The sequence below is a fragment of the Cygnus atratus genome, chromosome 21 (assembly GCF_013377495.2).
Source record: "Cygnus atratus isolate AKBS03 ecotype Queensland, Australia chromosome 21, CAtr_DNAZoo_HiC_assembly, whole genome shotgun sequence".
Classification (NCBI taxonomy): Eukaryota; Metazoa; Chordata; class Aves; order Anseriformes; family Anatidae; genus Cygnus; species Cygnus atratus.
Genome location: NC_066382.1, coordinates 7,078,348 through 7,103,847, shown reverse-complemented (window position 1 = coordinate 7,103,847; position 25,500 = coordinate 7,078,348). Strand labels below are relative to the sequence as shown.

The 25,500-nt window shown below is 55.7% G+C and overlaps 1 protein-coding gene across 3 annotated transcripts; it reads left to right on the top strand.

Moving 5' to 3' along the window:
- The first annotated feature begins 532 nt into the window (after nucleotides 1–532).
- ARHGEF10L (Rho guanine nucleotide exchange factor 10 like) lies at nucleotides 533–24,739 on the top strand. Of its 3 annotated transcripts, XM_050714915.1 has the most exons (28): nucleotides 533–753; nucleotides 6,389–6,473; nucleotides 6,706–6,891; nucleotides 7,009–7,036; nucleotides 8,065–8,153; nucleotides 8,299–8,382; nucleotides 8,635–8,804; nucleotides 9,235–9,351; nucleotides 10,269–10,377; nucleotides 12,077–12,183; nucleotides 12,374–12,451; nucleotides 12,528–12,707; nucleotides 12,901–13,017; nucleotides 13,109–13,201; nucleotides 13,480–13,653; nucleotides 14,412–14,557; nucleotides 15,093–15,277; nucleotides 15,372–15,487; nucleotides 15,696–15,823; nucleotides 15,907–16,007; nucleotides 16,905–17,026; nucleotides 17,296–17,382; nucleotides 17,492–17,721; nucleotides 17,901–18,055; nucleotides 19,850–19,995; nucleotides 22,146–22,320; nucleotides 23,621–23,743; nucleotides 23,831–24,449. In XM_050714915.1, exons 2-28 carry the CDS (start codon nucleotides 6,437–6,439, stop codon nucleotides 24,316–24,318), a joined length of 3,771 nt encoding a protein of 1,256 aa, XP_050570872.1. In that variant the 5' UTR covers nucleotides 533–753; nucleotides 6,389–6,436; the 3' UTR covers nucleotides 24,319–24,449. The 3 variants fall into 3 exon arrangements, with proteins under 3 accessions (XP_050570872.1, XP_035423734.1, XP_050570871.1); XM_035567841.2 differs by lacking the exon at nucleotides 9,235–9,351 and having other exon boundaries at nucleotides 23,831–24,738; XM_050714914.1 differs by lacking the exons at nucleotides 533–753; nucleotides 6,389–6,473; nucleotides 6,706–6,891; ... (4 more) ...; nucleotides 9,235–9,351; nucleotides 10,269–10,377 and adding an exon at nucleotides 11,475–11,615 and having other exon boundaries at nucleotides 23,831–24,739.
- Nucleotides 24,740–25,500: the final 761 nt, after the last annotated feature.

Genomic DNA, 25,500 nt, shown 5'->3' with positions numbered 1-25,500 from the left:
GTTTGAGGCTGGGAGGGAAGCATCTGTCTCCTCCCAGCCCTCTGCTGGGGCTGGAATTGGCACCAGGCATGAGTGGGTGCCCTCAGAACGGGGACAGGGATGGGGCTGCAAATTTGCAACTTTGGTGGGGAAAATCCCCCCAAAGCAGGAACATGGCCCGTCTTCCCTGGCAGGACAGCAGCTGTGTTTTGGGGCTGCTACCCACAGCCCGTGGCTCTGGGGTAGAAAATTCCAGGAGAAAACCCTTCACACTTGGAAATTCGGGAAGCCCTCCCTGCAATGCCCCTCTGCCACCCAGGCTTTATTTTGCACGAGCGACGCTGTCAGCAGCGAGAGGGTTAAGTGATCCTGCATGCAAGGGGTTAAAAGGCAAGGAGGGGGCCAGATCCTGCTGGGGGCGTGTGTGTGTGTGTGGGGGGGACATTTATTAGGATTGGGAGCACTGGGGGTGTAAATCAGTGCTGCTCTGGGAAAAGAGAAGGGGGGGGATGCTGCCCAAATCCCGGCATCCCTTGCTGCCTGCTGCCGCTCCCAGCTGGTGCGAGCCCCACTGCGGCCAGGATCCGGCCCCGGCCGAGAGGCAGGGACCTGCTGGGAGCCCCCATCCCGGGGATGGGGACCCCGCTGCATGGCGCGGGTGGGCGCGGGCAGGATTAGTCCCATCGCCACCAGGCTGCTGCTCCTGCGCCGCCCCTGCCGGGGCCCTGCTCGGCTGATGCGGACACAAAGCCGGAGGAGACGCGGCCTTCCCAGGTCAGCAGCGACCCTCTCCCCTTCCCTCCTTGCCTCCCACCTCCGCAGCCCACGTCTGTGTACGTGCGCACCGATATATTTTTATAGGTTTGTATTTATAGGGTCAAGATGGCCCCTTCTATGGGGAGGAGGTGGTCTGTTTTCCTCTCTGCTCCGGCCAGCAGTCAGGGCTTTGCAGATAGATATGAAAGAAAAGCACCTATTATTGTTATTATTGCTTATAAATATAGAAATTCAGGCTGGGGATGGGAGGAGGAGGAGGATGGTGAGCATTGGCGTGTTGTTGCTGGTGTACAAGGCTGTTCCTGCACCCATTCCAGGTTGTTTTCCCCCCTGTTTTCTGCTCCGTTTGCAAACTGTGCGATGGTTGCAAACCTTCCTGCGCTTCCCCTGCTCTTTCCTCATGCGAAAACGAAGCTTTGGGGTGCCGAGCACCGACCTGGGGCACCCCTTGCTTGGGGGAAAAGTTGAATGTTGCTGTGCTTTGGTGGCGTAATCCAACTGCAGGATTTGCACCCACGCAAATGTGTTTTTTTTTTTTTTTTTTTTTTCTGCTATGTCCCTGTGAGTAGATTTGGAAGAAAATGCCCCAAACTCTTCTGTGTTTTTTGTTTGTTTTTTTGGTTTTGTTTTCTTGGCAGCCTCAAAACTGCTTGTGTCATTTTTAGTGGCAAGGAGGACTTTTTCTTAACCCCCAACACATACGGAAAATATTCCTTGATGATTTTGGTGCATGGTTTGCTGGGAACAGCAAACACGACATGTCGTGCTTGGTGCTAATCGCACTTTCCTCCTTTTTGTGATTTCTTTTTTGGGAGGCGTTTGGACACTGGTTGCATTGGGAGAGAAGGGTGTGCACTGTGGGGATGTGAGGTTTACAAAGGGGGTAACATCCCTGCAATGTGTGTTGTTTTTTTTTTTTTTTTTTTGTCTCCATTTGGTCTTTGTTATGTATAAAGTGTGTTTTAGTGGCCGGTTGGTTGTGAAGGGCAGGTTTTTCCCCCCCAAAAACAGGGGAAGCGGACAAAAAAAAAAAGTGGAAAAATGCACCCACAGTGCAGAAAAAGCATCTTACGGTGTGCTTGAATAGGTCTTGGCAAAATGGGTCTGCAAGGGACAGAAAGTAAGAAAATTGGAGAGGGTGATCTCAAGTTCATCAGTGTCACCCTCTGACACTGATTTTGGGCACTTTTCAGGCAAAATAAGGGGGAGCAGCAGTGGCCCATGGCAGGAGGAGAGGCTGCTTGCGACAGTGGTAGGAAGTTTTGGTTCAAACTTTGCATGGAGGCAAAGTTCAGAGCTGTTGGGGCTTTCAGGCTGGAAACATTCCTGGGGAGGGGGAAGAAAATAAAATTCTACTAGGTTGTTATTCCTGATCCTGCTCTCTGAATCCCTTTCCAGGGCAGTTTCATGGGGATGAGCTGGGTTGCTTTGCGAAGCGATAAAGCTGAGATGCAGATAAGCATAGGGTCGGTGCAAACTAAGGCTGCCTTGCTGCTTTTTGAAGCTGTTTGCAAGAAATCTTTGCAGAACAGGCTCTTTTGTGAAATGCCTGCGCCTTCCCGCTGCAGGTCACAGCCAGACCCAAGGCGCTGTTTTTTTTCCCATGGCCTTTCTTTGCCTCAGCATTAAACATAGACATAAGACATAAACATAGACAGACCCCAAAATGCCAAACCAGCTCCGAGGGATGCATGGGCTAACTATGTGCCTGCCAAAAAGCCACAAAATGGCTTTATAAGGGACATAATTCTGATTTTTCTGGTGTTTTTTTTTTTTTTTCCATTTGCACTTCTCATGGCGCAGGCTGGATGAGGAATGGATTTTCCGGTTCATCAGTGATGTTGAAAAGCAAAATTAAAAGGAAAGCAGCAGCAGTTCAGTGCCAGGTCTTTGGGTTTTATCTGGAAGCGGGCAGCAGCAGGGATGTTTGCCCAAAAAAACCCTGTTCCAAAATGAAAGATGGAACCGCCTCGCTCAGGAGGAACTTTTCCCCCAGAAACTGATGGCTTTTGGCAAGGGCCAGCTGATAACAAATGGCAAAATATCCTTGGATTTTGAATTGTCATTTGGCTGAATTTTGGGGCTAGAAGCCCTTTGGAGGGGCTTTTTTGGGGGAGAAAACTCCACTTTCTGCCTCATTTCATTCCCAATGCTTGCTCAACTTCCCCTTTTGGCCACCACCACCAACCACTGCTGGATTGTTGGCCCCAAACCCCCAGATTTGTGCACTTCTGAAGACACAGGATAACTTTTCCTTGTTGGAGCCCATCTTTCCACCCGATCCCTTAAAACCTCTGCATTTCTTTCCTTGGAAAGCTGGGAAATTCAGCACGCAGCCCTGGAATGCACCGCGTGGACCCAGTTAGGGCTTAAAAAACCCTCTGCATGCAACTATCATTTCGCCCCCCATACTGTATCATTAATACTTTTAACAGTGGATTGGGTGAAAGATCAACCCCGCGAAGCTCTCTGTGGAAATAACCCAAGTTGCTGGCTTGCACATGTTTTTTGGGGTGGAAAACCACCCGGAGGAGAGCTGGGGTGACAAAAGCCAGCCCCGAGGTGGCAGTGGGACGCAGGGAGGAAGCAATAGCGAGGCAGAGGAAACAGCAGTGGATTCTTATTTCTTGCTGTGCCTAATTTATGGGTGATTTATGGGCCGGAGCTGGAGCACCGTCTGCTTCCCCGGATGGATATCTGCTCCGCTGCCTGCTTTCAGGAGCCACGTTTGGGGGCTCCGGGTCTGGATCTGGCCACTCTTTTGCCGATGCCATCGCAGGTAGTGCTGCGCTGGGGCTGTTTGTAAGGTGGGATTGATGCAGCGGGGCTGCGGAGAGGAGCCAGAGGGATTCCCTGGTTGAATCCCAGCTGCTTTTGTGCATTTCTCAACTTTGGGCTGGAAAAGTGGAAATCTGCTGATTTTTATTTATTTTTTTTTTCGCTACCTTTCACTGCCGCTTGTGCTTCGCTTCACCTTGAAGCAAAGCCACGCGCCGAGCTGCTCGTGCTGGCGCTTGCTGCAGGATGCAGCAATCTGGGAGGCTTTAACCCCCTTTTTTGCACCCCCTGCCCTTGAGAAGGGGGGCAGTGGGGCTTGGGGGGGGCTTTGGGGCCGGGAGCCTGCCGTGTCCCCAGGCTGGCAGCTGCACTGGCAGCTGGGCCCTGTCGCTCTGCCACGGGGGCTAAAAATAATGCAATGGAGCAGAATAGGTGCCAGCCCCCCGGGAGAAGGATGCTGCGGCCGGCTCGGGCTGGCTTTAGCAGGTGGCCCTGCTTTTCTGGCTGCAGGGACTTTATTTATATCCATCTCTGTTTATTTTCCCCAGTTGGGAGGGAGACGGTGTGGCGTTTAAATCAGTCTTTCCAAGGCTTGTCTCAGGATTCTCCAGCATCCCCATCCTGCTCCAGAGCGCGTTCCCTGGCAGGGCAGCTTTCCCCTTCTGCCCTATCCCGTGGTGATGCATTTTGCCAGCAGGATGTTCCTGCCCCCGTTTTCATTTTTGCTGTGCGCAGCGATGCCTTAATTTCGTTTTATCAAGGCTCAATTAAGGCTCGGGGCCGGCTGGGTTGGAGAGCAGGCGTTCGCCTATTAACTCTCCCCCACAGCAGGCATGCTTGCAGATGGGAAAATAACCAGCCCTGGGACAAATCGGGCAGATAGGAGCTTATGTCAACTGTCAAAATGGTAAGTGACCTTATCCTGCAGCGCCAGTGGGATAAAATCGGGGCCGAGCTGGCTTTGACTGCTGCCTTGGCTGTGCAGCGTGTTGCCGTCCTCCTCCCTAAAAGCAAAAAGCCGCTGGCGTGCCGGGCAGAGGCAGCAAGCACCCGGGTTCCTGGGGCATCGGCATCTCCCCTCTCGGCTATCCCTTGTGCTCAGGTGGTTTTTAATCCTTTGTGTTTTGGGGGAGCATCGCTGTGGAAGTGTCTTCTCTGTCGGGTCCCCCAGCGGGCTGGTTTGTGGCAGATTTATGGCTCAGCTGGCATCTCATTCATAGGGGTAAGCCTGGAGCTTCCCGCGGGACAAGGTGAGCTTGCAAAAGGGGGAGACGGGAGAGTCGCCCGCTCCTGCAGCCGCTAGCAAACGCCGATGGGAAGCAGATTAGGTGACATGAGAGCAGCCTGAAAACACGCCTTGGCTGCAAAGCGCTCTCTGTTCTGAGGGCCAGAAAAAGAGTTCAAGGGGGAGAAAGTGTCCCTGGGTCCTCCCTCCAAATAAATCACCCCAGCGTGTTTATGCAGGCGTCGGGCTGCTTGCAAAAGTGGGTAGAAGAGGATATTTACAGCACTGTGGCGGTTGCTTGGAGAGCTCAGGTCAGTGAGGAAAAGAGGATTTTGTTTTTCTTTTCTGTGTGTGTGTGTGTGCGCTGGGAGAAGGCCAGATGCGTGTCAGCTCGATGTTTTGGGGGGGGGTTTGCAGCGGCACAGGGCTGCTCTTCCAAGCCCTTTGCTACGCGCCATCCGTCCTTGTGCAACCCCGAGGCTGGGAAGAAGCTGTGCCCGCGTGGGGGAATTGCTGCTGCTGGCTGCAGGAGGTTTGGAGCTTGTTTTGCAGGTTAAATGTGAATTTGGGCGGTGGACATCAATACTGGGGTGCAAGACCCTGGGCAAGTTTGCAGCGTTTTTTTCACTCTGCTGGTGTGGGTGTTAGCCTAGCCGGTTTCCCAGGCTAAAACACCAAATAATCAATGTTTAAGGTCAGAAGAGGAGGAAAAAGAGTCCCTTGATATTTCCTTCCTTTTCCTGTGGCGAGGGAGCCTTGGGAAGGTTGGTCTGCTCTGACCTTCCTCATTCCTCCCTCTTCCTTCTCTCCTCCCCTGCCCACCATGGCCATGCTGTCACCTCCCTGGGGGGCCAGAGGGGAGCAGGAGACCTATAGGAGCACCTATAGGAATGTGCCCGTGTGTGTGTGTGCCCTTGGGGCTGAGGGGCTTGCTGCAGGCCCCCCTGTGCTGCAGCTGTCAGGGATTTGGGGCGCGGGGGAAGAAACAGATCCTTTCTTGGGATCGTTTTGGGTCTGCGCATCCCCTGATTCTCACTCCCATGGGGAACGAGGGTCCCGGTGTGGGGGAAATGTTTGCCTGGGGTGAGCTGGGGTCGGCCCTTCACAGCCAGCTCTTCAGGGCAGGGTGCTGGCATCTGTCGGGCACTGGGTGCTGGGGACCATTTTGCTCTTTGCAGCTTCCTGGGCTTGCCTTGCTGCGATTTCTCTCCTGTGCATCATCCCTCGGGCTCAGGGGTCTCTGCTCCGTCCTTCCTCTTCCTCTCGGTGACCTTTCAGGGCGCCGTGCTGGGTGTCTCGTGTTACCGGAGCGGGTGGGCCATCGATCGCAGGGAGGACGCTTGGTGCTTTCCAGCCTTTGAGCACAGCTTAGCCCCTTCGGCTGGATGCTTGGAGCTGCCAGGGATGGATTTGGCCCTGCAAGGTCGCTGGGCACAGGGTGGATGTGGCAGCGTGCGCTTACACCCGGGACCGGCGTTTGTTTCCTTGTGAGAAGGTTCTGCAGCAGCCAGAGCAGGATTCGTCCCCCCCGTGGGGTGCCTGGGGGTCTCTCCACGCTGTCCCCTGTCCGGGGGAGGTCTGGGGGGCTGCTCCCCCCCCTCTGAACCCATCTCTTCTTCCTCCCTGCAGGAAAGGCTCGGGGACGGGCCCAGGCAGAGCGTCCGGACCCCCTGTGCCATGGCTTCGTCCGAGCTGCCCCCCTGCCCCGCAGTAGGTACTGTCACCAGCCGGAGCTGGGTTTTTTGGGGGGAGGAAAGCCAGCCTTGTGCAGGAAGGGGGGACATCACCCCATTCCCCATTGGAGCCTCGTAGTACCACCAGACCATGAGGGGCTATTGCAGGGGTTTTTGGGTGGCGATGCTCTCTGCCATGCCCCACATCCCTCTCTGCTCGCTGGGGCAAATCAGTGCCAGGGTGACACCGGCTGACGGGGTTCCTGCTTGCAGGTGACCGCCTCGCCCCAGAGGCCCCCGGCGCACTGCCCCACGGCGAGGAGGACCTGGGCGAAGCCTTTGACTTTGAGGACAGCGACGAGGAGGACGACGAAGACTCAGCAGCCGAGGCCGAGCCGAGCAGGGGTGCGGTCCTCCAAGCACCCCCTCGCAGGCACCGTGCCACCAGCTCCAGCATCGGTGAGGTCTCCCCGGTGTCCCCAGAGCGTCCCCTTTGAGCGGCCGAGCCTGCGCCGTGCTGGCAATGCTGCAAGCTCGGGCACCGACCCAGTTTCTCTTTGCTTTTTCCCTCTGCAGAGGGGCTGGTGCTGGAGACCCAGGAAGGGTAAGTGAGGTTTTGGGGTGGTCTGGGGAGAAAATGCAACTTTGGAGGGGATCACCCTCTCTTTAGCATATCCCAGTCTTGTGGTGTGCCTCAGTTTCCCCATTTTATTCCCATTGCTCACAACTTGCGAAAGGGGCTGGATGCATGGGGTCAGGGGCTGAAGCAAGCAGGAGACCCTGTGGGTTTGTACCCCCCCCCCCCCCCCCCCCCCCGAGAATGCAGGGGGTACAGCAAAGGGGCAGCCCCCCAGGGGTGGGGACCCCACACCCAGCCTCACTGGTGCATTTTCCTCCTGCCCTTGCAGACCAAAGATTCAAAAAAAGCCATTCTGGGGGACTTGTGTGTCCTGCCTGTGTGGGTTGCCTGGACCAACTTGAGCCATTGTAGCCCTAAAGGTTTGGTCCCCAAGCCCTGGAGGGCGACAGCAAAGCAGCAGGCGTGCAGTGGGATGCGCAGAGTCCCCTGCAGGGCCAGACCCACGTGCAGCCGTGCTGTCCGTAGGGTCAATATTAATAGCAACCGGTGGCTTTGAGGCTGCAGGCTCCCTGCTGGGGCTTTGCAGGCATCCAGAGGCAAGCAAAAGAGCACAAGCAGCCATCAGCATTGCTGCCGAGCACGGCTTTTTGCATTTTTCTTTTCTTTCTTTCTTTTTTTTATTTATTTTAATTTGCGTTGGGGTTGCATTTAACGAACAAGCTCATCCTGCTGCTCCGGAGGTACACAGAGCCCCCGCGCTTGCATCCCACCCCCTGATTTTGCAGCTCACGTTTCTGCTGCCGGAAAGCTGGCGGCATCGACCTTGACTTTTTAACGCGTCCGCTTTTCTGGCGGCGCGAAACTTCCTCCGTGGGCTGCAGCTGGGTTTGCATCCCGGGTAAGGCAGGGGCTTTATTTTGCTGCTGTGCCCCCAAATGGGGTGTGAGCCCCACGCACTGGGGGGTGATGGGGTTTGGGGTTTGTACGCGTCCAGCCCTGGGGGCTTTGGCACCCCAGGGAGCTTTCTGATGGTTCTTTTGCCCTCCCTGCAGGCTGCCAGCGGGGGTGAGCAATGGGGAGGCTGGTGGGGCCCCCCCTGACAACAGCACCCAGACCTGGAAGAGGAAAAGCAGCCACCGAGGTGGGTTAAAACACATGGGGGGAGTGGAAAAGCACAGCCTGAGCTGAGAAGCCCAGCCTGGCCTTGGGAGCAGGGAACGATTTTGTGGTCCTGGCTTGATTTCTGGGGTCCTGACACGGGTCTGTTTTCTTGCTTCCCCCCCAAGGTGAGCGCTTCGAGTTCCCGGCGGTGGAGGATGATGTGATTTACGACGACGTCCCCTGTGAAAACCTTGATGCTGACCAAGACGGTAGGGACAGCCCGCCCTCCTGGGGCCATCTTTTTGTGGGGGGCATGAACCCATTTCACAGCCAGGCAAACTGAGGCACCGGGAGGGAAGCATCACAAGCAACGTCCCCATTCTGCCCCTCTAGAAGGGGCTGCCAAGGGGGAGTACAGCAGGAAAACATCCAGGATTGGGGAGGGTGCTGGGTTTGCAAAACCCTGTTGTTTTGGGATCCCTGGGGAGGGAAAAGGGCGACGTTTTACCTAAATGTCCCAGGGGCAGAGCGCAGCCTGATTTACGAGGACGTGCAGAGAGGCGAGGGGCCACGGGCGGGCGAGGATTTGGGCTGGAGCTCCAGCGAGTTCGAGAGCTACAGCGAGGACTCGGGTGAGGAGAGCAAGCCAGAGGCTGAGCCGGCCAAGCAGCGGGCGTCCTTCCAGCCCAAGGTAACGCTGGCGATCCCCTCTGCCTTGTTAGCTTGCTGTTTTAATTACTTCTTTTTTTTTTGTTTTTTTCATGGGTTTCCTGGATATATCTCGCCTAAAGGTCAGGGGCTGCCCTGTGCTCTCAAGCAATATGAAACCAGCACAGCCTCATGAGCTGCTTTTGGATTTTTTTTCTCTATTTACTCTTTTCCTTCCCTTTTTTCCCCCCCATCTGTTGCATCTTGGCATGTGGCTGCAGCTCCCTGCCTTTCCTGTGCTTGCTGCCCTTCCCCGCTCAGAGACCAAGCTGGATTTCGGGAGCACACTTCCCTGTGTCGTGCTGCTTTGGGATGGTTTCTCCTCTTGTTTTGGCTGCTTACCTGAATCTCTCTTCTCTGCCCTCTCTCGCATCCTCTGGCTTCTCCTCCCGCCTGGTTTGCTTGGGGCTCAGCTTTCTCCAGACCTGAATAGACTAAAGGAGAGATACGCCAGGACTAAGAGAGACATCCTGGCTTTAAGAGTTGGGGGGAGAGACATGCAGGAGCTGAAGCAGAAGTACGATTGGAAGGTACTGTCCCTCCTCGGTCCTTTCCCGTTGTCCCCTGAATTCCCCGGGGGGAGGGGGAAAAAGCCCTTCCATAGGGATGCGAATGCACCCGGGCTCAATCCAGCCCCTTTTGTCCACCAGCGGAGAAACAGTGCTGCGCTGCGAGCTGCCTCCTGTGTGTCTCGTGGGCATGGGGACATCGGGACATCTCCATTCCTTGTCACTTTCCCCATCTCGCCTGCGTCCCCTCCGGCGGTTACCGGTGTCTGCGTAGAGCAGCTCCCCATCCCCAGTCTGCCCAAACCATCTGCTTTTTGGGTTTTTATTTTTTTTTTTTTTTAAGGGGCATTTGGACAAAGCGAGGTTCGGGCACACTAGATGGATCTGAGAAGGTTTTCCCCGATACGGGGTCGGGAAGGAGATTAAAGGGAGTGGAGCTCCCTGCAGATGTAGAATCTTATTGCAAAGCCTTTCCCTGTCCCAAACCACTCAGGTTGGTAGTTTATGGCCAGTTTACCCTGGGATTTTAGCAACTTGCACTAAAAATGTCGCAATTTCAGGTGTGAAGGGCAAACGCCTCTTTTCCCTCTTGCACGGGTGTGTACAAAACCCCGCTGCAGTGGGCTGGATGCTCTCATGCCCCTCTCCCCTCCCTCCTCTTTGCTTTCACTGCATGCTCACGCTTTGCCTGCGCCTGCTTGCAAGCTGCTGGCATGCGACCGCGTCCCCACGGAGGGAACAGAGGTGCCGGAGCCGACCCCTTCGGTGCTCAGCTTCCTCCCTTCCCTCCTCTTCCTCATCCTCCCCATTGGCCAGGGCTGGTTTTCTGGGGATAGAGGAGGGGGAGATGCTGAGGGCAGCGTCCCTGAGGGGATGGGGTAGAGGGATGCGGTGCTGCGCGATCTCGAGCACCCCGGCCCCTCTCGCCCCCTGCCCAGATGACCCAGCTGATGAAAGCGGCCAAAAGCGGCACCAAGGATGGGCTGGAGAAGACCAAGATCGCGGTCATGCGGAAGGTGACCTTCCTGCACCGTAAAGAAGCACCAGGTGAGCGGGCCGGCAGCAGGGAGCCCCCTTCGTTGCTTTTGAGAGCCAAAAAAAGCCCTTTTGGAAGCATAAAAAAAAAAATCCATGTTTTTCATCTTGACTCCATATGGCTTCTAGCTTCTCTGTTCTATTTTTTTTTTCATTTTATGCTTTTAAATATATTTTCCCCTTTGCATTCCCAGCTCAGTCTGTTCAGCTCCCTCCTTGCCCTTCCCAAAGCACCCAAAGTCCCTCCGCCTCTCTGGGGGCGGGGTGGAGATGGGGGCACCATGCCAGCACCCATGGGTGTTCCCACTGGGACAGCGAGCAGGCAGGTTCTCCAGGCAGGATCAGTGCCAGGAGCATTGGAACAGTTTAGGAAACGATGAATTTGGGCAGAACTGACTTTTGGGGTGTTCTGCGATTTATTTTTTTTTTTTTCTTGCTTGATCCTACAAATGCTACAGGGTCAGGTTTGGGGGGGAACTCTCCGAAGTGTGGAGATCTCTGCTCATCCCTTCCCTGAAGATGCTTCCACGTCTCTGCTTTGTTTTGGCTGCTGCTTGTTCCCTGCTCTGCCCTGGGATGTGGGAAGCAGCACCGTTTTCTAGACAAGGGGTGAAAATGCAATTGTGTGTGTGTGGGTGGTGGTAGTGGGGGTCCTGGAGCAAGCCCTAGCCCCAGCTCAGTGCCCATAACCCTTCTGCTGCCCCATAGGGGATGGGGAGCGTAGGAGGAGGGCGGCGGAAGTGGAAAAGTTGCCGCCTGCCCCCAGCAGCTCGAGGGGGTTCCTGGAGCATCGTGGGCGAGGTAGGATCCTGCCAGGCGGCCCCCCCGGCTCTGCCGGGCCCGCCCCCTGGGGATCTGCCATGTGTGCCCTGGCCTAGCTGCATGGCCCCGTGTGGATCTGTGCGTGCGCCGGGGTGGGAACCTGGAGAAAAAGATGCTCCGAGCATCCCATCTCCATGGTGCTGTCTTACTGGCAGGGAGGCGGCAGAAAGAGAGCTTGGGCAGCCCCACAGAGCTGGCAGCGAGGCGCTGGGATCCTCCCTGCCAAAATTAGGGAAGGAAAAAGGTCACCCGGCTAGCAGCACCCTCCCCTGTGGTTATTTATACGCAGCGGGGATGGGAGCGGGGCGGCGGGGCCGGGGCGGCTGGAGCGGGGTATGAGGCCGGCGCCATGTGGAGGAAGGAGCTGTCCCTGCCCCACGACCCCATGGCCCGCTCGCCCTCCTCTTCCTCAACTGCTTCGGCCTCGGGTAAGGCCTGCTTGGGCGCTGGGAAGCTCGCGTGCCCCCGTTTTCTCTGCCATGCTGGTTTTAGCTGCTGTTTTTTTCCGCTTCTCCCCGCTCGCTGCCCCTCTTGGAACAAGGACATGGGGGGGTTCCTCAACCCGGGGCGCATTTTGGGGAGGGTTTGTGCTCCCCCCCGGGGGACCTGGCTCCCTTCTGGCTTGCAGGGCCTGACTCATGCTGGTGTCCGGTGACAGCGGCGGCGCTTGGGGACAGGCGATGCTGGCCTCCAGCTCCGCTTGCAGCTGCGAGCCCAAGCGGAGCCCCTGGAGCATCCCAAGCGCAGCAGCAGAGCCCCCTCCAAAACTGGGGGTGCACCAAGCACCCAGAAGCTTGCAACCCCCCCCCCCCCCCCCCAAAAAAAAAAAAAAAAAAAAAAAAGTAAAATAGCTTTTTTTGGTGTTTTTGTGGGTTGCTTTTCCTCACAGGGGACTCAGAGGAGGAGGACACGGGCTTCTTGGAGGTCACCGTCTCGGACATGAAGCACCCACCGCCGGAGCTCGGCCCCATGCCCGCGGGGCTCAGCCCCCAGCAGGTGGGTGCGTGTTCAGGGTCCAGGGTGAGCACTGGCTTCCCCTTCCCCTTTGAGCAACCCAAAATAACAAAGGGCTGAGGCAGCAGAAAGCAGCGACGCCGTGTCAGCAGCAGCAGGGCAGGGGGGGCACTTCTGCATGGGGGTTCTCCCCCCCCCCAGTTATTTGGGATGAGCCTGGCGTGCCTTTCAGGTGGTGCGGCGACACATCCTGGGCTCCATCGTGCAGAGCGAGCGCAGCTACGTGGACTCCCTGAAGCGCATCCTGCAGGTGGGGGACCCTGGTTTTGGGGGTGGGGGTGGGGGCACAGGGATGCGGGATGCTGACACGCTGCTGTCGCTTGCAGGATTACAGGAACCCGCTGATGGAGATGGAGCCCAAGGTGCTGAGCGCCAGGAAGTGCCAGGTGGTGTTTTTCCGCCTGAAGGAGATCCTGCAGTGCCACTCCATGTTCCAGATCGCCCTCGCCTCCCGCGTGGCCGAGTGGGACTCGGCGGAGAAGATCGGGGACCTCTTTGTGGCCTCGGTAGGAGGGCGGTCGGGTACCGCTGCCCAGCCTCCCCCAGCCCTTTCCCAGCAGTAGCAGGGGGTGGAGGAACCCAGTGACGAAGCCCCACCACGGGGTACCCCCAGCATTGCCCCAAAAAGGCACGAGCCCCCGCAGCCCCATCTTGGGGAGCATGACAGCGCTTATCCTGCCCTCTCCCCCCTGTGCCAAGTTCTCCAAGTCGATGGTGCTGGACGTGTACAGCGACTACGTCAACAACTTCACCACTGCCATGTCCCTCATCAAGAAGGCTTGTCTCACCAAACCTGCCTTCCTCGACTTCCTCAAGGTCAGCGGGTCCCAAGTGTGGGCACACGGGGCTGCTGGTCACCATTTGGGGTGAAAACTCCCCTTTTTTTGCCTTTTTTCCCCCCGCACAGAAGCGGCAGATGGCCAGCGCGGACAGGGTGACGCTCTATGGGTTGATGGTGAAGCCCATCCAGAGGTTCCCCCAGTTCATCCTGCTCCTGCAGGTATGGGTGAGGGGAGCCTGTGCCCACGGGGCACCCACTTTGCACCCCACTTTGGCAGCCTGGCTGCTGCAGGAAAGGGTTTAACAACGGGCATTTGATTCATTTTGGGGCTGGCAGTCTGCTTGTGGGGCTTTGGGGACTTTCCCCTTTCCCAAGGTGGGATGCTGGGAGGCTTTTCCTCCAAACTCTTGATTTTGCTGGTGTTGCATGCTGTAGCATACCCATTCACAACCCGACGGGGCTGGTGTCACCCCGGTGATGTTTCCCCCCCCACCCAGGACATGCTGAAGAACACCCCCAAGGGCCATGCGGACCGCCTGTCCCTTCAGCTGGCGCTCACAGAGCTGGAGACGCTGGCGGAGAAGCTCAATGAGCAGAAGCGCGTGGCTGACCAGGTTGCTGAAATCCAGCAGCTCAGCAAGAGCATCAGTGACCGCAGCAGCCTCAACAAGGTTTGTCCTTCGGCCTCGCTGCTTCTCCTCGTCCCCTGGTGACAGGCGGCTTTGGGGCTGGGTTCATATCCGTCCCCTCTGGCTGGTGTTTGCAGAAGTGCTGCGGTGCTGGGGCTCCCAGGAAGGGGTTTCGGGGAAGCCAAGCTCCCGTCTTCCCTGAAACAATGTCCCTTAGCAAAAGCAAAAATAAAAGCCTGCCGTTTGGAAATTCCCTTCCACCCCCACCCTACGGCACCAGCCCTTCAGGAGAAGGCTGGAGGGTGAGCCAGGGCACGCTGCTGTTTCTTCTGTCGCCTCCTCCCCTCTGTCCATCTGCTTGATTTTGCAACCCCTGGTGGAAAACCATGTGTGAAGCTATTGCAACACATCCTGGGCCGCGCTGCAAGCACGTGGTGGCCTCCACGGCCTGTTCCTGTGGCTAGGACCTGGGGACAGAGGGTAAAGGGACTCAGAAGGGGCTGCAAAAGGGCCGCGTTGGTCCTTTTAGGGCTCTTTGCTCTTGGTGGTGTGAAATGCAGAGCGCAAAGCTGTGGTGCAAAGGGGCTGCGTTGTGCAGAGTCGGAGCATTTTGCATGGCTGTTTCTGTGGAGCTGGGAGCAGCGCATGTCAAAACTGCTTCCTGCTGTCTTAGAGGGGCAAGCCCAAGTTGCGAAGGGAAAACACTCACACAAGCACAGTGCCCCCCAAAAACCTTGGGGGGTGGGAAGTGGGTAGGACCCCCAGGGCTGAGCCCCCTGTCTTCTCCATCCCCTCTGCAGCTGCTGAGCTCGGGGCAGCGGCAGCTTCTGCTCTGTGAGACGCTGACGGAGACGGTGTACGGTGACCGGGGGCAGCTCATCAAGTCCAAGGAGCGGAAGGTTTTCCTCCTCAACGACATGCTGGTCTGCGCCAACATCAACTTCAAGTACGTGCCGGCCGCCCTGCACCCCAGAATCACTCTGCAAAGTGCTGGCGTGGTCACCCCCCAGCACCTGTCCCCTTCCCCACCTTGGTTTTGGGCTTAGTGGGTTTTGCTAGCTTTACCCCCAAAACTGCTTCTCGTTGTTTTAGAGGAGCGAGCCCAAGTTTGGGGCTGCTTTGTCCTGAAAGCCTCAGGCAAAGCATCCGTGCCATGATGCCGTGGGAGCTCCTGGGGGTTTGGGGACTGTGTGGCTCAGATGTTGATGCTGCAAAAGGGGGGAAGGAAGCTCTCTCTGGGCTCCCAGTGATGCTTTTTTATTAACATTTCCCCCCAATCCAGGCCAGTGAATCCAAGGTAGGCGCTGAGTGTGGTTTGTGTTTGCGTGCCCCACGTTTGGGGGTGCAAGCATGAGCCGGTGCATGCTGTGGGGTTGCGAACAGAGGTCGGCGTCTGCTTTTTGCAAGGGGAACTGGTGGGGTTTGCAGGATGAGCAGCACCAGCTGCTGATTTACTTGCTTTTTGCATCCTCCCTTGGCAGAGGCCAGCTGGAAATTAGCAGCCTGGTGCCCCTGGGCCCCAAATACGTGGTGAAGTGGAGCACGGCCCTCCCGCAGGTGCAGGTGGTGGAGGTGGGGCAGGAGAGCGGTGCCTATGACAAGGACAACGTGGTCATCCACAACGCCGGTGCCAAGAAGCACGCACCCACCGGGCCGGCCTCGCACAGTGAGCACCCGTCCCTTCTTCTGCACAGCCCTGGTGGGATGGGGAGCAGGGACTGCTGCTCACAAACCCTGTTTCTCCCCTTCTTCCCCCCAAGATAAAGTCTACCTGGGGCCGCCACGGCTGTTCCAGGAGCTGCAGGATCTGCAGAAGGACCTGGCGGTGGTGGAGCAGATCACCCTTCTCATCAGCACGTTGCACGGCACCTACCAGGTACCTAAATGCCAAACCGGGGGCAAAACTTAACATTTAGGCACGAGCCCCCTTGCTGTGCCTTGGGGAGCTGCAGGGGGCTGTGTGGGCACTCTGATAACCCCATGGGGACCTGTCGCCCTGTTCTGAGCTCCGCAGCATCCCCGTGGCTGAAACCTGGGGATTGAGGCTCCGTGGGGGTGCTTCCCTGAATTCTCACTTCCCCCAGAACCTGAACATGACGGTGGCCCAGGACTGGTGCTTGGCTCTGCAGAGGATGATGAAGGTGAAGGAAGAGGAGATCCACTCTGCCAACAAGTGCCGCCTCCGTCTCCTGCTGCCTGGCAAGCCGGACAAGTGGGTTCCCAAATGCTTCCGTCCAACCTAGGGAGGGGAGGAGGCTGAAGACGACCCACTGACTGATTTCTTTCCCCCCCCAGGTCTGGCCGCCCCATCAGCGTCATGGTGGTCTTCATCACTCCCAGCCCCCTGAGCAAGATCTCCTGGGTGAACCGTCTCCACTTGGCCAAGATCGGGCTGCGTGAGTAGATGGCTGGGGTGGCTCTTGCTTCTGAAAGCAAAATCTGGGAGCAGAGAGAGGTTGGCATCCTGATGGGAGACTGGTAGCGGGGAAAGTGTTGGACCAAGGTGGTGGGAGAAGTTTTCAGCTGGTTTGCATGCTGGCTGGAAGTGGGAAATGATGGGAATAATGTTTCTCCCTCAAAATGCTTTGCGTTGTGTTGCTCTGGGGTGGCGTCTCTGGGATGCTTGTTGATGGATCTCAGCTTGGCCTTGTGCTGGTGCTGACATTTCCCTGTTTTTCCATGAAATGGTGCAAATAAACAAGGGGGGAGCCCTTCCTCCTGACACCTCCGTGTCTCTATTCCTTTTTAACTCCATGAGCCACCGCAGGAAAAAAAAAAAAGTTTAATGGAAGAAAGAAAAATCATTCCAGCCCAGGGGGGATCTAAGCACTCAAATACGATTTCGAATGATTTTTGATTCTCTTGTTTTTAACAGTTTGTGTTGTTTTTAATCTGGGATGCCTGGGGCATAATCCTGTATCTGCAAGTTAGAAATGAAAACACATTAAATCCTAATGTGAAGAAACACATTAGTGTTTTTTTTCCTCCCTTACATATATAGTGTTTGTTGGGGGGGGCTTTTTGCCTCTGCTCAATGCAGTTGCTTGGCCATGCACTGCAGTGAGGTGCAGGAGTTTGGAGAAGATATTGGGGTGTGCCCCCGGCCCCCTGCGGATGATGGTGGCTTGGGGTTGGGAATGTGAGGCTGTGCTGGGCATGGGGTGTTTAATGCATCCCAAAAGCTGGTGCTGGGGTGGGTGATGTGGCTTCCCCTGCTGCACCCAGGCTTGCTCATTTTGAGGGGGAGCTGGGGGTGTCCTGGCCATCCTCGAACTACTCTTCTCCCACCCCAGGGGAGGAGAACCAGCCAGGCTGGCTCTGTCCCGACAAAGACAAGAAGAGCAAAGCTCCTTTCTGGTGCCCCATCCTCTCCTGCCACATGTCCGCCTTCTCCTCCAAGGCCCTTGATTTGCAGGTAAAGGCGATGTCCAACCTCCCTTCCAACGCCTGAATTGCTCCTTCCCCTTCAAGCTCCATTTGTAGGGAGAATGCAGCCTGAAATCCCACGGCGGGCTGGTTGGGAGGGGATGGCTGAGCTGCTTGCAAAGGCAGAAATGGGTGCAATCCATTCTGGCTGGGGGTTGAAAAACAAGGAATGCTAGTTGGGTTTTGGCTGGGTCCTGATTTTGGGGCATGCGCTGCATACTGTGCATGAGTTGGGATAAATGCATGTGTCTCCTGCAGCTCGGCGCCGCGGTGCACAACCCCGTGCAGTCCTCGCTACTGGGCTTCTCTGCCATCAGCACCTCACTGCCGCAGGGCTACCTCTGGGTGAGCAAAACAAGCCCCAAAATGGGGTGGAAAGCACCAGGTTTGGGTTGCATCTGTCCTCAGGAACCCATCAGAGGAAAGGCTAAAAATGGTTTTGTGGTCCCTGCAGGTTGGGGGTGGCCAGGAAGGTGCAGGGGGGCAGGTGGAGATCTTCTCCCTCAATCGCTCGGTGCCGCGGACGGTCAAGTCCTTCCCGGTGGCCTCACCGGTGCTGTGCATGGAGTACATCCCTGAGGCAACTGAAGGGGACAAGACGGGGACTGAGGAGACCCGGGCGGGCACTGAGCAACCCCCTGCAGCACTGCACCCCACTGTTTGCTTGGGACTGCAGGACGGCAGGTGAGCACCACGGAGGGAAGGCATGCGCAGGGGTGCGTGCGCTTGTGCGCACGCGCTGCTCTTGCAACCCTTCTCCGTGTGCAATTGCTGCAAAGAGCTTTGCACTGAAATTTTATGGCAATGAGGACTGGTACTCCCTGGTCCCCATCCTGCTCATCCATCTCCCCTTTTCCCACTAGCATCGCAGTGTATGGCAGCGTGGACACGGGGACGCAGTGCTTGCTGACCTGCAAGAGCCCAGGCATGCAGCCTGTCCTGTGCCTGAAGCACAGCCCCGAGTACCTGTTTGCGGGGCTGCAGGATGGCACCGTGGCTGCGTACCCCAGGAACAACGGTGAGGGCACCCCACTGCACGCAGCTCCCCCATGCATGGTTTTGGCTGGGCTTTTTGGGGTGACACCCCAAAAGCAGAGAGCAGGGCACCTTAGGTGGGCTGGCTGCTAAAATAGCGATAGAAGCACCGTTTTATGTTTTTCCTCTGCTATTTCATCCTCTGCCTTGCAACCCTGGGGTGTGTGTGGTGGTGGTGGTGGTGGTGGTGTGGACGTTATTTTGCATTGCCAGGATCAGTGGGGTTTGGTTTGAGGGAAGTGTGCAGTGAAAGGTCTCAGTGGCCAGCAAAGGGCTGGTACAGCAGGAAAGAGTTTGCTCGGAGGGTGGCAGCGCTTGGGGACTGCTGGATCCTTCCTGGGTGCCCGAGGACCCCTTGGAGCTGTTTGCATGGGGAAAAAAAAAGTCACCTTTTTGGTGCTGTAAAGAGAGCCAGTCCCCACAGAGGGATGATGTGCATGAGCCCTCTGCTTTATTGGATTGATCTGGGTTTTATTGTCCCTGGCTCCAGCTGTGCCAGGTGTTCCTGCCCTGGTGCAGCCTGCTCAGAGCCTTGTTCCTCGGAGGCTTTTCCCAGCTGTTTTTCTCTGCTTTGTCGCTAGAGGGTGGGAAAGAGCCTCAGAAAAGCTGCCCAGGCCCAGCCCGGGGCAAAAGCTCCAGTTTGCTCAGATAACCTGCAGAGAGAAGCACCAAAGCTGCTTATGTTGCGTTTTTGGGTGCTGTGCACCCCCCTTTCCAACCTAGCAAGCAGGCTGGCAAATTAATGGCGTGGCTTTAATTTCCCCTTGATTGCCCAAATGCATGTGGAAGGCAGCAAGCTGCTAGCAGGGTTTTTTTTAAAATCTTATCCCTGTCTTTTGCAAATTTGCATGTGGTGGCACACCTGCTGCGTGTCTTTGTTAGGAAAAAAAGCTTTCCTGAAATAGCTTGGTTTTACGTGGAGCTGTGAGCACCAAGATTTGCTCAGTGCAGGGGCTGAACAACGGCTCAGTTGCGATGCTGACGAGAGCAGAGCTCTAAGCACCCTGGGGCTCTTTAATCTCTCGGATCCTGAAGTTTTGTTTTTTGAAATTGCTGTGGAAGTAGGATGCCCGCTTGAAAGTGAGAGCAATTATCCACTGCAGCCGTCCAGCCTGCTGGAGGGGGTGAATTCATGGAAACCCTGGTCGGATGTCTTTCACAGACACTCCGGTTCGACCCAGCTGAACAGTAGCGCTTCAACAGCTGAAAAAAAAATAAAACAAAAGATCATTTTGGGCTTTTCCAGCAAGGAGTGGGTGCTGTTGTCGTGCCTGAGCATTCGTTGCAGGTGGCTGTGCAGCAGTGGCACCGTCAAGCTGTTAAACCCAGATGCTTGCAGCTGCTGAGCCGTTTGCACAGGGGTGCTACAGAAGGGCTCGGGGTGGAGACCAGGGGTGGTGGCTGCCCATGCGTGTTTCTCTGCTCTGTCCTTAATTCTTCTTGCAAAGAAGGTGTGGCAGGGAGGGGTGGCCGTGTGCCCTGGGCTTGGGTGCTGCTCGTGTGGCCCAGGGGTGAGCCCTTGTCCATCTTCCTGCTGGTGGCATCGAGGTGTTGGGGGCATCTGGGGCTGCGTGGGGGGCAAGAGGGGACCCCGGCACCCGAAGGTGACATCTGTGGGTGGCAGGGATACCTTGTGCTGGCACCTGCTTGTGCGTGCCCATGCCCTGATTGGATTTAAGCCACTAGATGCATGAAAAGATGCTTTTTTTAGTTGTTTTTGCTTCCCCTATGGCTAAGCTTCCTCTCACCCTCTCCCGGCCTCTCTGCTCTGCCCTAGGGGGGCTGTGGGACCTGGCTGAGCATCCCACCCGCCTGACCGTGGGCACTGGCCCCGTGCGAGCCCTCCTGACGCTGGATGAGACCGTCTGGGCCAGCTGTGCCAACCAGGTCACCGTCCTCGACGCCTCCAGCCTCCGTGCTCAGGTATGGTGGGGGGACACCGAGCGCTGCCAGGACCCCTGTGATGCACCCGGGGTGGGGGATGCGGCGGTGGCTTTTGGGAACTCTTGGTGGGTTGAGCACAAAAGGGTGCGTGTCCAGCACCAGGTGTGAATCTGCGATGCCCAGTTTTTATTGCTGCCTTGCAATGCCTTTTGGTCCCTCAGTGGGTCACAGGAGTCCTGTCCCCTCCGCGAGGCACCAGCAGTGATGCTGAAACCTCTCCCGTAGCTGCATAAGCAGGGAATGCTGAATAGTCACTTAAAAAAAAAAGAAAAAGGAAAAAAAAAACCACTTTATCCCACCTTTAATTTTCTCATTTAGTGTCCAAACTTAGTTTGCATGTATTAGCTGTCGTAAATCCATCCTACCAGCAGCACCAAGGATGAATAATGCATCGGAGGGCTGTATTAGTTTTCTGTCTCCAATCTTATTTATGACAGGAGCCGGCTGGGAATTCTCGCAGAAGAAAAGTGTAGGGGGAGCGCAGGGGGAAAAAAGAGGGGGGCATATCCTGGGTGATGCAGTGTGAATTGGCAATGCAGGGTGGGCATCCCAACAGGGTGTTACAAGGGGACTGGGGAGGGGGTCCCACCCCTGGGGGCTCAGTGCTGATGTTAGTGTGCAAGCAGGGGGCTGCAGCCCAAATCAGCTTTGATTCCCACTGGGAGCTTGCACCTCCCTGTCCTCTATAACAGCAGCTCTGCAAACCCCCAACCCATAAATAGCGTTTGGAGAGTTGCATAACGGGCTCCGGGGTCTGTGTGAATGGGGCCGGCAGCTCGGGAATAAACCATGGGGGAATAAATCCCACGCTGGCTGGGAGTGAGGGGGAGATAACCTAATAATCTCTGTCCGCCTCCATTCTGTGCGAGCTTGTGGGGAGATTGCACTACGCCGGTGCTCTCCAGGGAGGGATCAATAGCTGCTCCTTTCCTTTTAAAAAAATCAGTATTTCAAACCCATAAGAAGTGAAGCTGGAGTGTGTGTGTGGAGGTGATTTCAGCCTGCATTGTGCTCACTGCCCCGGTGTGATTTGGGCTCGTTGCTGCGACGTGGAAAGCAGGAGCTGCATTGCAGCAAGACCTCGGGGTTGCAATTAAACAGCAAATCACTGCCCGAGGAAGTGTGCACAGTACATGCCACGAAACAGCCGCTCTCCTCCTGCTCCCAGCAGGATTCGACTTTAACCTCCAAACCTCTCCTTTCACCAGCATCGTCATGCTCCAAAGTCTGCTTTGCTCTGGAACATCCCGTGTCTGCAGGCTCGAGCCATTCCCAACCTGCCTTCAATGCTAATACCAGTTTTTATGCCTTGCCTGCTGCTTGGGGGATTTTCAGAGAGTTCATTTCATAAAGATGTTTCTGGGTACATAAATCCAGTGCTGCTGGAAGCGTTTGCAGTGCAATATTCGGGGGTTTGTGAGCTGGGGCTCCTCGCAGGGGCTTGCCGCAGCAGGGAGAGCTGACAAAATAGGTAAATGAGGTGTTGATCAGGATTTTGGATGCGTTGGAGCATATCAGGAGCAGGAAGGGATGGGGCAGCACGGGCAAAAGGTCAAGTTGAGGTTTTCAGCTCTGATTTTTTTTGCATCTGAAAGCAGAGATGGGAGATGCAGCAGGGCTGAGAAGGTTGCTCTCCACCTCTGACCTTTGAAGAATCAGCTTTTATACCAAGCAGTAGATATTTTGTTTTCTCTTCCTTTTGTCCAGAAGATGTTGTACAACAATGGTCCCCAAACAGCTCTTGTGCAGGGGCTGAGCCTTTGCTTGCTGGCTTTTGGGGCAGGAGGGAAGCAGGAAGGTCTCGTCCCACCATGGCGTGAGCTTGGCTGGTACGTCTAGACCAGCAAATAGGTCTTTTAAAGAAGAAATAAAACCTGTAGGGTTGGGAAAGGCTCCGTTACCTCCCTAAAGAACCAAGAGGAGGCTGGTGAGGGGCTGCTTTTGGTGTGCTTTGCTAAAATCAGAGCTGGTGGGGAGGGCCGGGACCTCCAGGTCTCTCCTTTCCCACCTCTGTGGGTTAGCAGCCCTAAAGCAGCTGCTAGAGAGCCTGGTCCTGCAGCAATTCCGGGAACAAATGACTTTCACTGGGATTCGTTCTCTATTTTTTCATCTTTGCGGTCTGCCGGCAGCAAACCTTCGAGGCCCACCCGGACGTGGAGGCCAGCGTGACGCACATGATCAAGGCGGGCAGCGGTGTATGGATGGCGTTTTCCTTGGGCTCCTCCATCCGCCTCTTCCACACTGAGACGCTGGAGCACCTGCAGGAGATCAACATCGCCACCAGGACCACCTTCGTCCTCCCAGGTGGGCTCTTAATCCCGATTAATGGGAAAACTGGGGTGTCCGCCCCCCAGATGGTTTTGCTTTGCTTGCAGCCATGTTGGTTTGCAGAGGAATTGTGCTGTAAGGGATTTATCTAGCTAGTGGTGTAAAGTTCAGAGCTTTGCCCTGGAGCTTGGCTCTCCCTTTATAAGCTGCAGGGACGGAGCTGGGGGCATCACCCTGAAGCCCCAGGGTATTTTTAGCAGGTGGCTTGGCAGAAAGAAGATCTTGAGAACTCCCAGGCAAAATGCTAACACTTTGCAGAAGGAGGGTGTTCTTAGGCTGCGAGAGTAGTTTTTAGGCTGCAGAAGCTTTGGGATGGGCTTTGACAGGTCTGAGTAGGGTGCTGGCAAGGCTGAACGTTGGGCAGATGGAACCCCTTCCCTTCATCCATGCATCCAATGTTTACACTCATGCACCCATTCTTGTGTGTGCATCCACACCCCATCCCTGCATCCCATTCCTGCACCCATGCATGCCTCCATGAACCCCATCTCTGCACCACTCGATGCATCCGTGCCATCTCATCCTTGTACCCATCGTCACTCCTGTGCGTGCAGCCATGCACCTCTGCACCCCTGCACCCCCTTGTGCATGCACACCGCAGCCCCACACTCCCCTTTCCCCCCTCGCTTACCCTCCAGCACAGTCTCCCCTCCGTGTCTGCCCATTTGGCTCTCAGCTGCCCCGATGTGGCTAGGAAGGGACGAGGCTCAGCCCGGAGCTTGCAAGCTTGCCTCCCCCTTGTTCCAGCTACAGAACGTCGTAATTGTGTAATTAGTTATAAACGCAATACTCGTGTAAGTCACTTTCTTTTTTTTTTTTTAGGGCATGTTAAAATATTTATCACTTCCTTTTCTTCCTGGGCGAGTGAGCGTTCGGTATTAATGCGTTTTTGAACTCACGCTCCCTCATCCTTTTTAACTAGACAGGTCATTAATAAAGTCCTCGCAGAGAACTGGAGTTGCATCTCTGCAGATATATTGCTTTGCCGAGTCTGACGCCGCAGCGCTAAGTCTCTGCAATAAAATATTCATTTGCCATTAGAAGCCTCGCTTCTTTTCGCTCCTCATCCTTCTGTTTTTTATTTATCGATATTTTCAGCATTTTACCTGCACAGAGATCTTCACGCAAGGGTGGTGCTCAGTTCTGAGGGGGGTTCTGGTGTGTCCCCCATGTAAAACTCTGGTGTGTGTATGTCTGGGGGAGAGTTACCCACTTTGCAGGGGGATGCTGCTGTTGCTAAGCCCTTGCTCACCCCTTTTTTTCCCCATTTCTTCAGGACAAAAACACGTCCGTGTCACCAGCCTGCTCATCTGCCAGGGCTTGCTGTGGGTTGGCACCGACCAGGGCATCATTGTGCTGCTGCCCGTGCCCCGGCTGGAGGGCATCCCTAAAATCACTGGTGAGCACCCCAAAAACTCCCCTGCTCTGCAAGATGATGCATGCAGCCGTTTGAGCTCTTCTTTAGCCAAATTCCTCTGTTTTGCAGGAAAAGGCATGGTGTCTCTCAACGGGCACGGTGGCCCCGTGGAGTTTTTGGCAGTGGCACTTAGCACCCTGGCCCCCGACGTGCTGAAGGGCAACCAGGAGGAAGAGGAGGGTGAGGAAGAGAAAACCCCGGAGCTGGATGGCCCCCCGCCACGGGAAATGAGGAAAAAAGGGATTTTGCTGCAATACCGCCTACGCTCCACGGCCCACCTCCCCGGGCAGCTGCTGTCAGTGCGGGATGCTCCGGCGGGGACCGGCGGCACCCCGGAGCACACGGAAGAGGACGGCTCCATCTACGAGATGGCCGACGACCCTGACGTCTGGGTGCGGAGCCGGCCCTGTGCCCGTGACGCTCCCCGCAAGGAGATCTCCTCTGTCGCCATCATTTCGGGGGGCAGGGGGTACCGCAACTTTAGTGCCGAGCCGCAGCGTCGGGGCGGCGAGGCTGACAGCACCCTGCTCATCTGGCAGGTCCCGCTGATGCTATAGCCCCCTGGGGACAGCCCCCCCCCCCCGCCCCCCCCCCCGGCGCCTACCTCAAATCCACCCATAAAGCTGCCGGGGGGTGGTTGCACCCCGGGTGTGGAACCCCTGTTTATTTTATTTTTTTTGTTAAGGAGAAACAAACAGGAAAAAAAAAGGAAAAACTTAAAAGTGGACTTTTTTTCCCCCCCAAACCAGCTTTGTGCATTGGGAGAGGGGGGTTTTTAAACATGGGAAATGGTGACCTCCCTGCGGGCTTTGGAGGCGCTGGGATTGTGCTGGGCTCTGGCCGAAGGCATCTGTGTGTATGCGTGTTAATATATATATATATATAAATACGGTGTATATTATTACCTGTATAAAGAAGGAATCTGTATATATTGGGGCACTTGGAGATGCAGAAATAAAGCAGAGGTGTGAACATTCATCAGGTGCTGGCTGTGCTGAAATGGGGTTTTGCTAAAATAACCCTTTTTTTGACTGTGAATTGAGGATTTGGGGTATTGAAATCCCATGTTTTGGGAACTGGTTTGGGGATTTCCCACTGAGCAAGGGAGCTGTTTCTGCAGGGAAGGCAGTTTGGGAACTGCTAAAACTTCAACCTGGAAATAAATCCCATAGGAATAAATCCATAGGAACCAGCGTGTTTCCGTATGAGATTTTGTAACCCTGTTCAGCTTGAGAGCAGATGTTTTCCTTTCATTGCAGCTATCCCTCTAGCTTTGCTGATAGCACCCCAACGGGTTGAGACAATCCTCATGCTCAAAGTTCAACAGGAAGCCCCAAGATCGCTTTTATTTTGCCCAGAAATGGTGTGGGATGGAGGGGGGTAATGGGCAGAGGGAAGTGCTCTGCTGCCTCTCTGGTACCCAGAGCTCTCTGTCCATGCCACAGAAACCCAAGGCCAGGGAGGTGGAAAGTTGTCTGTGGACTAAATCAATTTATAATGCGATCCTCTAACTGGCTTCAATTTGATTTTCATTTGTAGCACTACAATTATCAGATTGATATTCCCGGCAACTCAACCTTGAAATGGGACAGCGCGGCTCGTGCTGCTGGCGAGCAGAGATTATCTGTCCTGGACCAATTTTTGAGTATTTTTCTAATTAGCCATAAAATGTGCTTTGCTTCCCCCCGTGCCCCCCCTCCCCCCCCCCAAAGTCTTTTCTGATGGAGTTTTTTTTCCCC

What these genes read in the sequence shown, in the direction of transcription:
- ARHGEF10L (XM_050714915.1), top strand. Translation starts at nt 6,437, where the DNA reads ATGGCTTCGTCCGAGCTGCCCCCCTGCCCCGCAGTAG. An exon ending in GAGGAAAAGCAGCCACCGAG is followed by an intron (nt 8,154 to 8,298) that starts GTGGGTTAAAAC and finishes TTCCCCCCCAAG; the next exon opens with GTGAGCGCTTCGAGTTCCCG. An exon ending in CTTGGCCAAGATCGGGCTGC is followed by an intron (nt 16,008 to 16,904) that starts GTGAGTAGATGG and finishes CTCCCACCCCAG; the next exon opens with GGGAGGAGAACCAGCCAGGC.